At 31.2% G+C, this 13,786-nt stretch overlaps 1 protein-coding gene across 1 annotated transcript in view; it reads right to left on the bottom strand.

Moving 5' to 3' along the window:
* Positions 1–253: 253 nt before the first annotated feature.
* Positions 254–13,786, bottom strand: part of LOC146997154 (uncharacterized) — a 107,025-nt gene continuing 93,492 nt past the window's right edge. Inside the window, exons 2-3 of the mRNA XM_085816831.1 lie at positions 11,923–12,083; positions 254–2,653 (exon numbers count right to left, since the gene is read on the bottom strand). Of these exons, the coding sequence (XP_085672957.1) occupies positions 2,300–2,653; positions 11,923–12,083 (515 nt within the window). The 3' untranslated portion in view covers positions 254–2,299. The remainder of the gene's footprint in view (positions 2,654–11,922; positions 12,084–13,786) is intronic.

Here is a 13,786-nt window from a genome sequence, read left to right as displayed (position 1 = left end):
GTTAATGTAGAATTACAAATTTTACTTTCGAATAATAAAGATTGAAACTTGAAATAAGACTTTTTTGTATTCACCCAGTTGCAAAGTAAATTATAAATTTCTACATTTATGTGCATTTTAAGTAGTTTTAATGTGATGATTATGTGTGGTCTTTGTGAAATGGAATAAGGAATTTCGCTTTTTGATACAAGTGTGAAATCATCAGATGTGAAATCATCAAACATGACAAAATAATAAAAGAAAAGGAGACATATTAAGTACAATTTTTTATATTTAATATTTTTCACACAATGTATACACTATTTACAAGTGAACTTCATGATCGTTTATGAGATATTACTCAAAAACATCTTGCAATGTAATTTATAACTGATATTGCGCGCTTCTCAATATGTAAAATGTACTGCAGCTCTCTTTACACGTATTTATACTTTCAAAAAGATGACTATTTTTTACAGTCTGATCAAATACATATTAAATGTCAACTTCCATTCCTTATTTTGAATCCATATCCAAGAAAGTTTTATTGTTGTCTGAAATTACTATTTCGGATTAAAATAATTATATGTTTTCAGTACATTTTCGGTGATTCCGGCGATTATTTACCCATTTTTAACAATGACACATGCATTTTACCCGTAAATACATTTGGAGTGTTCAACTTACATAGTACATACCAGTACATAGTCAAAACCCAAAGGCTGAAGAGTTTTAAAAAATTAGCTCTCGAATTCCCCCATTCTGGAAAAAAGGACAGTTTTTTCTTTCATGGTTTACAAACTTCAATTTTTCTCTCAGTGATAAAATTTCTTAATTTAATTCTGTACCTTTCTTATAGCTACTAATCACACATATTTCAAGTCTTAAAACGTAAAGATCTTTGAATGGCAATTATACTCAAAATTATTTTGTAAAATTATTTGGAACATATTTTGCCACTCACCAATGAGATTAGTTTTATCATAAAATCTTTCATTCGAATACTTTAAGAATTAAATGGACTGAAATTTTGGATTATATGAAATCTCAAAACTATTTATAACGAAACTGCAATATTTTTATAGAAAATTTTTAACTTAATTACCTTTCACTGTTCTGCATAACAATTTATGATGTAATTTCAAAAAATATCATGCAGTATGCATTCTTGCTTTCCTTAGGATATTTTAATAGAATTGCATATTAAAGATTCAAGATTTTAAAAAAAAATTGAAACTGTTCTTCAAAACTGAATACTTTTGTCTTGTTATTAAAATTTAAGGAAGTCAACATGATTCATTCCAGTGAAATAAGACTTAATTATTATTACTTTTTCCTTAAACAGAAAGAAATCGGAAAAGTAAATTCCAAGATGAAGTTACGTTAACCTAAACAAGTTTTTGAAAATTAATTTTATAGACATTTATTTTTTCATGTAAAATTTTAATTATAAATATAAGTCTAACATATACGCTTCTTTTGCAATAGACCGTAGTTTAGATTGATAGAAATTAATTACACAACCTTAAAATATGTAAGATTATGTAAATCCTGTATAACAGCATACAACAGAAATATATTTTTATGAAATTAAAACTTCCGTTTTAATTTCAAGTTCCCAAGTTTCATAGAATTATCTGGAATTCAATTTATCTTTCAAAATATATGTAAAAGAAAAGGATAAATATACATATGATGACTAGCGTATAATATACGTATGACTTCTTGATGACCAACTGAATAAATGCGTTCTTTTAGAATTAATGTAATAAAACAAAGAGAATAATATGATGACTAAAACATTTTTGCTTTTTTTTGTCTTCTTTTGCAACCGTAATATTTAATTTAGTTTATTGCTTTCTTCTGGCATTTCATTTCTAAATAACTAGTAGATATACATTTTACATCATTACATTTAAGTTTTTCTAAGTCGAGGTTGTGATACAAGCTCGTTAGAAGGCGTTTTAATAACTTCGAGAATTACTCATATGATACCGCTGTCAGATGAATGTTAGGAAATCATTTTACAAATATTACAGACATTCTAATACAAAACATTTTTGTGAATGAGGATCATAGTAGCATAGTTTCTGATGTTCTTCTGAATAATCCAGAATGACACGTAATTCTCATGAAAATACTAAATCATTTTGGCAGCTTTTTCGATGAGTAACAACTTGCTGCTTTAATTTCACATACTAGAAAACTTTTGTTAATGCTGGAGTCTGTACTCAGACATCAAAAGCCCCCGACAGATGAACTGAATTGCTAGATTGTTTTTTCCCATGTGATTCACCCCATATATTTATCGCGATCAATGCTAGCCGATATACGGCCTATAAATTGTGTCTTTAGGTGAAGGGCAAGGTCCATGAGAACTAGTGTCGCTGCATTCGCCATTGATGTCGATTTGCGCGTGGCAGATTCCTACGGGTAGGTGATCGGAATTCAAAATTCGGTCCGAAGAATCGCAAAATGGCGATGAAGGAACATCGTGCTCTTCTTCTTCGTCGGAAGTGGTCCTCTTTGTGTGTTCCATAACAACAACGCCATCTGGGGGACGGCTAGATGAATTCTTGTTTGTTGTATCAGAATCTGTCCGAGATTTAGATTCTTGCTGTGCTTTTTTGCTTCTTTTCCACTTCATTCTCCTGTTTTGGAACCATATTTTCACCTGCAATATTAAAAACTCATTAATCGCAATTTGGAATGGTTTTCAGAATTCAGATGCATTTTTTTTCATATTTTAAATTAATTATATTTAATAATACTATCCGCCTTTCAAGAATAGATGAATATTTGCTCTGTAATATTCTAAAATTTACCTGTTTGCATAAAACAAGAGAATCATCGTCATCGTCTATGATACACTTTTAATGAAGTTTTATAACAAAAAATCTGCAAAAGAATTATTAAGGAAACACAGAAAATTCATTGTCATAAAATAATAATGTTTTAAGAATGTTCCTCAATGAAAAGTAACAAAAGAAAAATTTTAATATAATAGAAACTGAGCTGAAATATATATCCATCTCCACGTATTATTTTACATACTACTCAAGCTTTTCCACCTTAAAAAGCAGATTCATCTTTCTAACTCCTTTCTCCATCTTTCCTGAACTTGGCTTTTATATTAATTTTTCTCAAAAAGAGTTTTCCCAGTAATCACTAAACAAGTATTCCATTTCAGATATTAAATCTTCTTCGTGGCTAGATATCCTTTTATAAGTTCGTTGCTGAATTTCTACAAGGATATAGTAACAGTAAACTGTAGCTCTAGGTTGCAATGTTCATCTCTTTTATCTATTAACTAAGTGTGGAGGAACCTAGTGAACTACTACTAAGTGAAAAATCGCTTAAGTCCAGAAACAGAAACGAGAACTGAAGAAGGTTAATTACCCTTTATTGCTCAAACTAAAGGTGTACAGACGGTCCCTTTCTCAGGACATACAACAAAGAGCCTCCACTTGGGCTTAAACTCAAAAATATAAGAAATAAGAACTTAAATAATGACTAACTAAAGAGATTTAGCCGAAACTAACACAATTCTAACTAGCTGGCCCCTAATATTAAATTAGGTAGCGAAGCTATCGAGGGCATACGGCGGAGCGTAGTAACAACTTAGAGACATAGCCGAAAAGGCAAGCGTGCGCTATTCAGAAATTCTGATACTCTTGAAGACAGTTCAACTCTCGAAGACAGTTGAACTTCGACTTAAATGCTACTCCTTCTCATTTGCATTTAACACGATTCTAAAAACTCATTCTGATAAGGAATTGTAAGCTGAAATTAGAAGAGACAGAAAAGGTGCATAAACTTAAAAATAACTGTTATAAACTTAGAATAAACGTTACAGGGTAACAAAAACATTCGATATTCTGAATCAATATAAATTTTAGAATAATACAGAAAAAGTAGGAGAGGATGCTAGAAATAAGAAAGATCGTTTAATATGTGCAAGGAAAGCAGTAAGAGATTACCTTTTATCATTAAGAATGTGATTATTTTTTAAAAATAGGAACCGTGAAAAATAGAAACTACATGAACACACGAAAAATTTTCAACATTTATAAATTTTAGTTTTTCATCTAATTTTGCTTGATTCCACCCCTTCATTAAGAATAAGGATCTGAATACAAAGAATTATCTGGTGGATGGTCCCTCTTTTCCGAAGATGGCGTCGATTGGAAAAGAAGAAGAGAAAGGAAAGATGGCGCATAATTAAATGAAGCGGCGCCGTTGGCTCGCTAATTATCATTGCCGAGGCCTTTGTCTGTGCGAAGAAGTGCCTCTGGAGTCTCTGACAATCAATCTCTCTAATTTACTTGTAGTTAGCCTAATCAGAAGTCAGCGAAAGCCGCCGCAATTTTATTCGCCCAAAACGTCCAATTTATTACAATTCCCCTCGTCCGAGAGTTGTTATTGCCTCACCCTGTGGATGATTGCGAAGCTCCTGACTTGCAGCTCTTTTTCTTGGAGAGAGAGGTTGGGGAGAGGGATGTCCTCTCGGGGGAGGAATCGGCCGATTGGAAGAATCGTTTCGGAGACATTGAGACGGTGACCATGGAAAATAGAAAGAAAGCCCTTCCCCTTAATGTAGCTAACTCTTCTCCTTTTTGCGGTATCGTTGGAAATGTTGGAGGAAAAAAAACTTCCACTTTTATCGCCCTTTTTTTCTTGATTTGTTTTTTAAATTACTTTGGGAGCCAAAATTGACGGCGCTTTTTGGGAGCATGGAGAAAATAAATGCGGGATTTTTTGCCATTATCTGCCAACCCCGTTTTTCTCTTTTAGAGACTTGATTTTCGGGTTGAATATTTTGGTTTTGGTTTATTTCTCTCTCTTATTTCCAGCTTTTGTGTTTCTGAACGATTCATGATTCAAGTCATTTTTTTTTCTAAGAATTCGTCAGCGGCTGAACTTGTGTCATTCATTCTCTATACAGGAGACTGAATAAGGGTATTTAAATTTTCAAGTGGTGCACAATTATCTTTGAGATTTTAATCATTAAAAAAGAGGAGTTTTAAAATGCTTGATATTGAACATAAAAGGAATGCTAGTGTTATTAATGTGTTCAGAAATTCAAGGTTTATTTCTGCATAATTTAAATGATTAAATTAAATGGTATGCTACCGTCATATGAAATATTTATGATAATAATGGTATATGTTTAGAAATAGTATGTTATAATTTGTATTTAAATGCTGGTTCGAAGAAATGGGAGTTCAAATTAAATTATGTACTAATAATGCGGCACTTTTAATAAAGAGTTCACATGCTAACTATATTACTTGAGAATAATTAAAGCATAATGCTGTATTTTCACTTGTTCGACTACAAAAATGAGTAGTTTAAATGCATATCATCTATTTAATTTGAAATCTAATTTTGTGCACATGCGTCTCATGTTTTCATCTGTATCTCAGACTTAATTTCATAGAATTTTATTTACTACGTATATTCTTTAAATATAAATACACTGAGTAATATTCTATGAAACTGAGACTAATTAAATAGATTTAATTTCATAGAATATCGTTTAGAATACCGAAATACAAACAATGTAGGAACGAGATTGCTAAGCTGATGTTTTCGATGAGCTTTAAAGGCAAAACCCTAATAAGTTCTAAGCATTATATCTACTGCAGTATAGATGATATAAAGGCTAATAAAATGTTAATTCATTTGATAAAACTATTGGTAACAGAACAACATCGATTAAAATATAGATGTGCTAAGATCCTGGGATTCTGTGAAAACAGGATACTCCTGTTTTTATTGTTTTTCAGTTTTCTCTTCCCATAAGTCTTCCTGAATCAGTAAAATTAACTTAAATTGTTATTCTTATATCATGATGTGCAATAACTTTCTCACGATTTTCTTCCAGTTTGAATAAATTATTTAAATATTGGTATGGTTTCCCTACGATCTACCTGTTTTCCTTTCCTTAAATTTGGCAATCAACATAATATTTGGGAGAGTTCATTTCATAATTGGGAGCCTTGCTTCAACTGAACTGTTGTTAGTTAACAATACTAATGTTAGTTAACAATACTAATGTTGTTAGCTACTATATCTTGTAGTAGCAAAGACTGATTAAAAACGAAGCACAAAACCATCCTTCTTCAGTAAACAGTTTGCACTGGTTATAGGCAGAGAATCAAATGAGAAATTCCCCAACAAATTACAAATAATTAACTCTTTCAAGAGCTTCATATTATTAAGAAAAGTAGGCCAACATAAGTGCCTCCTATTTTCGACTGGCTTTGGTTATTGGTATGGCAACTGATCATGAGTGAGATAGCTCCGACAATTTTCTGAGAAAAAACGCTCTTTGACAACTCTGCAAACCAGATGCAACTCAATATTGACTTTAAGAATATGACTTTGCAAAACGAAAATGTAAATATTCAAAAATGTCAATTTCAGGTAGTTAATTATGAAAATTTCATAAATCAATGTTTTTAATATTGCCCTTTATTTTATTAGTGGTAAAGTACTGGTGAAAGAAGAAGTTTATTCTTGGATTCTCAGATTCCATTTTTACTAAACGAACACTGTTTAAATTTTCTTAGAATGTACTTATTAGAGTTTCTTTTGCCGTAACGAAGCTTCATTCATTTTCTGCTTTTCACAACCAATAAATAAAGAAGGTCAGTAAATAGTAAAACCTATGCATTTGATGACAATGCGAGACAAGTTAGATGTGCCACATTTAGTGAAAGATAATACTTGGACAGTCTTCAACATTTGAACCAGATCAAAAATACTATTAGACATCGTTTTAAAAAATAAACTTCAGATATTTGAAGTCACTGAGAGGGGGAAAGAAGAGAGGTTGGATCATTATCTGAGTAGCAAATTGCCTAAAACTTATTTCATTTTAGATTTCTGATAGTCAAGAGCTTATAAATGATTGTTGCATTCCGTTAGTATTTTCGTGGTGTAAAATTTGTACCTTCAACTAGCGATGGGAAGATCTTTGCTTCGAACCTAAGCCCCCTCCCCGAAGACATAACTAAATCTTTCCTATTCCCTGCTTCTAAGAGGGTAATATCTCTAACTATATTACGTAAGCTACTTTAGAGTGTGTATTCGAGTGTAACACTAGTTACATCATGAGAGCACTCACGAGGGAAGGCAAAATCTTCTTATAAATTAAATAATAAGAACTGTATGAAAAGTTTAAAATATCGGAAGGTATAATAACTGAGAGTAAAACCAAAAGTGGCCAGACTAAAGTTATTTAGGTAAGATTACAGAGAATGTCTTTCACATATTTTATCTTTTGTTAAGGACTAGGGTTACAATATTTGCAATACAAATTATACAAAATGAACTATGAGTGTTGAATAGCATTTAAAAAATTGCTCTGTAAACTAAATTATCATTCTGATTATCATTCTGTAGTATAAACGGTGCTACAGGGTTTTATTTGTATTACTTTAATTAATACAAAATTTAATTTTATTGTAAAAACAGTATATGCACTGCAATACTAGACAGATTATCATTCTGTCGTATAATCGGTGAATTGATAATAAATTATTTTTAACTGTTGAATGAAGTATCTTTCTGAATTAAAATGACATAATATTTAAATTCTTTAAATATTATGTTTTAAATTCTTTTTCTTGTTAGAAAGGTATATTTGCTGCTGAGAAAAACAAATGTCACTTTTATTCCAGTTCGAGTTAACTGTGGTTATGTAAATAAAACTGAGTAAAATTTGATACTTTCGTACAAGATTCCATCATAATTTTACAAATTTACCTTTCAAGTAATTTATTTTTTCATTTGGTGCACAAAAAAATAAATTTCATTCTTACGTTTGCTTTAAAAATATTTATTATATAAAAATGCCGTATTCTCCGACTTTAAATTCACTTTAAATTCAAAAAATAAGTTCGAAATTTACAGATGCGCATTATATGTCGAATATAAAAAGGAAAGATTTAAAAATAAGGAAAAGATGAGCTGAGCACACAGAAATTGGATTTCTACATATATCTAACTTCTGTTTATTAAAAGAAGTGATATACCTTACGAACTTAAAAATTTCCATTATTGCATAAAATGAAAAGTTCGTCATATTCGTCTTCCGCTATATCTTCAGACACATCACAGAATTCTGTTTCATCCTCACTATCACTATTACTCTGATTCATAAATGAATAATCATCTTTGGTTGTATCTAGGCTATAAAACATTTTAAATGACTTCTGAATTATGTCGGGTTTAATTTCATTCCGTCGTTTTATTACCTACTCACGCAATATTTCTAGACTGGCATGAAGCATGAAACCTTCTTTTGTAAATGGTTTTTAACGGTTTGACATGCACATATTCCAATGTCGTCTTAAATTTTCTTTGAATGGTTTATTGATACACAAATCTAAAAGCTGAACTAATGGCGTTAATCCGCTTGGTATACCTACTAAGTTTTATTATATAATTTCAATAATTTCTTCTTATTATCCGTTAGATGGGATCTGAACATGTTCCAAACTAAGCGATTTTATAGACTATTTAAGGCAACAGGACGTTTATGGCAAACATTTCTTATCAACATTTTCACACCGTTTTCGGCCATCCATCCTTTCTTTCCAATATGTGACAGTAAATTTTTTTTGGCCTTCATAGGTCAATAACATACTTCTGGAAATGTTTCAGTTTGTTTTACAAATCTTTCGGAAGCCTTTGCGAAATTTTTGTTTCTTTTCTTGTAGTCACATATTCTACTGTCGTCTTAAATTTTCTTTGAATGATTTATTGATACACGAATATAAAAGCTGAACTAATGGCGTTAATCCACTTGGTATACCTACCATGTTTGTATTATATAATTTCAATAATTTCTTCTTATTAAAAATGTAGAACTAAATTGTTCGGTACCATAAATCGACTACACCAACAAAAGTTGCTTTCAAGTTTATACTTTCACTTGCACTCTTTTTTTCCCACTTTAAGGCAAATACATAAACGCTGTTTCTTATTCCAACTAAACCATTATGTGGTTTTCCAGGAATCAGTCCGCAACGCTTTCTTTTGATATAAACCGTTTCGTTACTACTTTACTAAAAGCATACTTATTCTTTGGCATATTAATTACTGTGATTTTATTTTTCTTCTACTCGTGTATGGAGCTTTCACCAACAATATCCTTGCTGCAGCACGATTTCCATTTTTTTTTTTTTTTTCCAAACTGTATAACTTTACGTTTGAAACCTGCAGTGTGTTTGTTTCATTTGACGGGAATCCTGTTTGCTACTGAAGGGGCCATTAGATCAACTAAAGCAATTGCGCTTTACTAGAGCCTTCAACGTTTCCTTCAAAATCACGGCTTTAAATGACCACAGAAAGAGAAAAATAATTCCGCTAATTCATTCGGATTGGAAGTGCATTCTTCACCCAAATTATATCCTTCATTTTTGAAACTCTGGAATAACATTCTTGTGTACAGCCCACCTTCTTTCTTCCAAAGATGTGTCCACCTTCTAAATATGTGTGTGGGTAAAATGCTTGAAAAGTAAAGAATTTTGTATAATTCTTTTCTTCTCAAGCGTTTTCCCCACATACATATTGTTCCCTTTATCGCCTGTCAATTCAGTATACCATTGTTCGAGAGCCTGGGAAAGATCTTCGAATGAATGACTTCAAAAGATAAACGCATCGCACATGCATCTTTCAGGTTTCTTCGTAAAGAAAAGAGTGCGCGATATACGGCAAATATACCTAAAAATAAAAAAGTAGTTTGAAATTATAGGTACCGATGTGCGTTATACACCGGAATTACAGTCATTTAAACAGGTGAAATGTTTATTTGAAAACTCTTTCATCTGTTAAATATTAAATTAAAATGATAGGCTTTTAAAAACTATTGTTTTCAATTTATTTATACTTCATATGCATTTTAATTGTATAGAACGAGACACTATTCTGCTCAAACTTTAGCGACACATAATTAAATGGAACGAGAATATGAAGTAAGAATGCAAAATACTGTGCAAAACCTGTGAAACAGTTTTTCCTGCAGTTATAAAATAAAGGCAGAAAATGCTTTTTATAATAGAATAACTGCTTCAGGTTACTTAAATTTTTTTACTAAAACTCAACAGATTTTTACCTAACGATACGACAGTTTTTAAACAAAAATCACAGCAATGAGTGGGAATTTCCGTAAGATATGAGGTCGATAGCAATGTATTATAAAGAGTAACATTACTCCTGCGTTTAGCATTTACTAAGTTTCCAAAATGGCATTTATTTCAAGATGCAAGCAAGACTTCGTATTACTAAGTTTACTGTCTGAAGAATCAAATAATATAGCAAAAATTATGCTCAAAAACAGTTACTTTTAAACAGGCTAATAAAATAGCTATGGTCGTAATGGTTTCTTCTGGAAGCTGAATTAAAAATCATTATTTAAGTCTTCATCCACCCGCCAAATGAAATTACCAAATACTAGATTTTTTGTTTTTGTTTGCTCTTTTAGAATTATTTTATAGTTAGAGATAGTGACAGTTTTTTCATAAGATTTCTAATATTTCGTCTTCGGCACTCGTATGTCATTTAAATTACTGTAAAATGATTAAGATAGAATTTATAAAAGACTATTGCATTAAAAACATGGTAGAATTACGATCACTTTTGGAATTGTGCTCTTAAAATGCGTTTTAATTTTTCTTTATTTAAAATGAAGCAATTACTATAAGAAATATTGATACAAATCATCTTTTATCTTTCATATTATTTTTAAATCTTGGATTTCCTAAAGCTGTAGCCACTTAGCGGGAGTTACTTGAATTTAAAGTATGTAATGTTCGCGCTCCCAACCTGCACGCAACAATAGTGGTGACTGCTATGAACTGGAAAGTACACAAAGTCTTGAGAAGGGTTTAAATCCCTTTTTATTCAACTTTAGAAATTACAGATGCGTGCTCTTGACGCTCACAAACTACGCCGACCCGGCGGTAAAATAAAAATAAGAAACTAAAAATGAATAATAACAAGTGACTACCTACGAGGCTCTCTAAAACGTAACTAACCTAACCACGTTCTAAGATACCGCTGACAATTCAGCAAACTTCTGAATATTACGTTGAAAGATTTAACTATCTACCGAGGCAAGCACACAGGCCGAAAAGCGTGGTTCTTCAATTTCTACCTAGCCACCTCCACGCTCGTTAAGCAAGAAAGCACACTTTCGAACTCGTTTCCCTTCTATTTAACTCAGATTTCTTCCGCTGACAATTTTGAATACTTTGCGCGTTCTACTAAAATTTACATACTCTGGCATTGGCAATTCCAGGGGAAAGTAAGGCTTGACAGGAAAGATAGTTTAAACTTAAAATAAATGTTAGTTAAAATAAATATAAACCCTACAAGCATTTCACTTGCTTTAAGTATTTTCAATGAATTATGAGTTCTCCTTTTTACTCATTACGTAGTAAATGTAATAAAGTTTGGGTTTTACCAATATATTTACATTTTCTTTATTTTAACTTCAATAAGTGTATTATTATATAAAAATATTATATGTCATTAAAATTAAATCGTTTGCATTTTAATTTTTAGCAATTTTTGATACTTTATTTTGTTAACTCTTAAGTGCGCTTTCGAACGTAAACAAAAGCTAGATAATTTTTAGGTATAGTAGTTTAACTAATTAAAAACACAGTTCTATGTAGGAATAACTGGTATGACACGTGATGACATGCCTTCTATTATTTTCTGCGAAGAGGAAAATCTAGCTGGGATCTCTTTTTCGATCGATTGGTATATTCTACGATGCAAAATGGAGATGCATAAAAAATAAAAGGCATTAAATATGACATTCTAAATATTTGCTTTAATTTAACATTTTAAATATATGAAGGCTTAATTTTAAAGCGAGAGGGAAATGTAGTATTAGAAGAAATATTTATAAACTTTTAAGGCTACCTGGGTTTCAGTGAGCATGAGGTTAGTAGCAACTTCGAACCTTTTGGGCCTGGAAAGGTACTTGTTCATGCGAAATTGGTTCTCCAGTTCCAAAAGTTGCTGGCTGGTAAAAGCGGTCCTAGGGCGACGTGTTTTACCTAATACACTCGGCTGGCCTTGACCTGAAAAAAAAAAAAGAATATCGTAATGGTAAAACTTGGATAATTTCCAAATCCAATTTCAAGGAATCAAAATGTGCAACATAGTTCTGAAATATAAATTTCAAATTTAATTCTTGTTTAGATTTAGTCTAAAATTCAAAACATGATATCTGTAAGTACGTAGTAGACATAATTCGAATTTCTTAATGCTTTTCTCCAAAATATTATATTGAAACTTCACTGAATATATGATCCAGAAAACATTTACTTTTAAATTCGTCCTAAGATATTTCTCTTTAGAATGAATTAATTTGCAAGCTAAAAAAATTAAGAAATAAAGGAGATCTATAAATGCAGGATCTGCTTAAGAAGTCTGAACTCTGAGGCCCTATTCAAAGTAGTTTTTATCAGCCTCTCGTGCTCACATTCTGCGGGAAAGCGATGAGAAGAAAGAGTTTTTAACTAAATTTTCCTTACGATCAATCTCTGCCTTTTTATGGGCTGTTAATTGCACTCCTTTATTACCCTGAATAAATATGCTTCTTTTAAAATGCTTAAGTATATCAAAAGAGAAGAGAAACACGCCAAAGTACAACGTAAAATTAGGCAAAGCAAAATCTTTGTGTTTGGTGCAGATTTTTCCTAAATCAGAAATGTTCTATTCAAAATTCCAAATAGAATAAAAATTCAAAATATTTATAAAGGGCACTAGATTTATGACGTTGTTTTAAAAATAAGAGAAAAATTTGAATTAATTCTAATAACAAAAAATTAATTCTACTAAAAGGAAAGCCATATAATATTCTTAAATTACAAGAACTTGAATAAACAATGAAACTGTTTACTTCTTAACCAACTATGGTTTTAGCTAACAGATTGCTCTGTTAAACAGAATCGACTGCGATAATCCATAACAGGTACAAAAATGTTGCTTCTTGTCAAAATATGAATTTTACTTGCACGATGATACAGTTACACTTAATGACACAAGTGAGTTCGTTTTTGCTCTTTCATCCATGGAAAAATTCATGTTTGAAAACTGTTCTCTTCATTTAAGAAAAAAACTAATTTAAACAGAGCATTTATAATAAAAGGCTTTTTTTCCCAATTATTTTTTAGAATTGTGAGGTATGCAAAACTCATATCTAAACCATCAGTAGTACTTGAAAATTCAGCAAGAAAATTCTTTTCTGGAATGTTTACAAATAAAAGCTTTATTGGAAAAGAATTTATTTTAACATTAAATTCTGGAATACTTAAAATGTTCCGCCTTAAATATAACTTATCTTGTGAAAATTTGCACGTGGTATATTTTTCTCTTGAAGTTACAGTAACACCTTAGGCTTAATCGCAATGTAAATACGGTACAAAATTTAGTTATCGTTTGCAGCCATTTCTTGGTTTCTCTTGTTGCCAAACATACCAGTTAAATATTGAGTTGGAATTCTCTAGAGGTTATAAAGCAATTTGCTTATCGGAAAACCAATATGGCTACCGCTGTTTTCCACTTTTCTGCAGCGAGTAAATAAGTGACGGCTGATGCTATCTCGGACCTGTCAAATGGAGTGACAATTTGAGATTTATGGGGTTCCGTTACTACTCCACAGCAAGTGCTGATATCATTTTCACACCTGCAAAAGACACCTGCGAATTTCAGAAAGAATATCAATTAAGTGGGTATTATGATGCTTAGTAGCCCATTTCTCTTCTTTTGAAGACGATGA

Source organism: Stegodyphus dumicola, chromosome 5 (assembly GCF_044657685.1).
Source record: "Stegodyphus dumicola isolate Sdum_Otavi_A_Nest chromosome 5, ASM4465768v1".
Classification (NCBI taxonomy): Eukaryota; Metazoa; Arthropoda; class Arachnida; order Araneae; family Eresidae; genus Stegodyphus; species Stegodyphus dumicola.
Note: the sequence above shows the minus strand (reverse complement) of the source record. Positions and strands in the feature narration are given on the sequence as shown.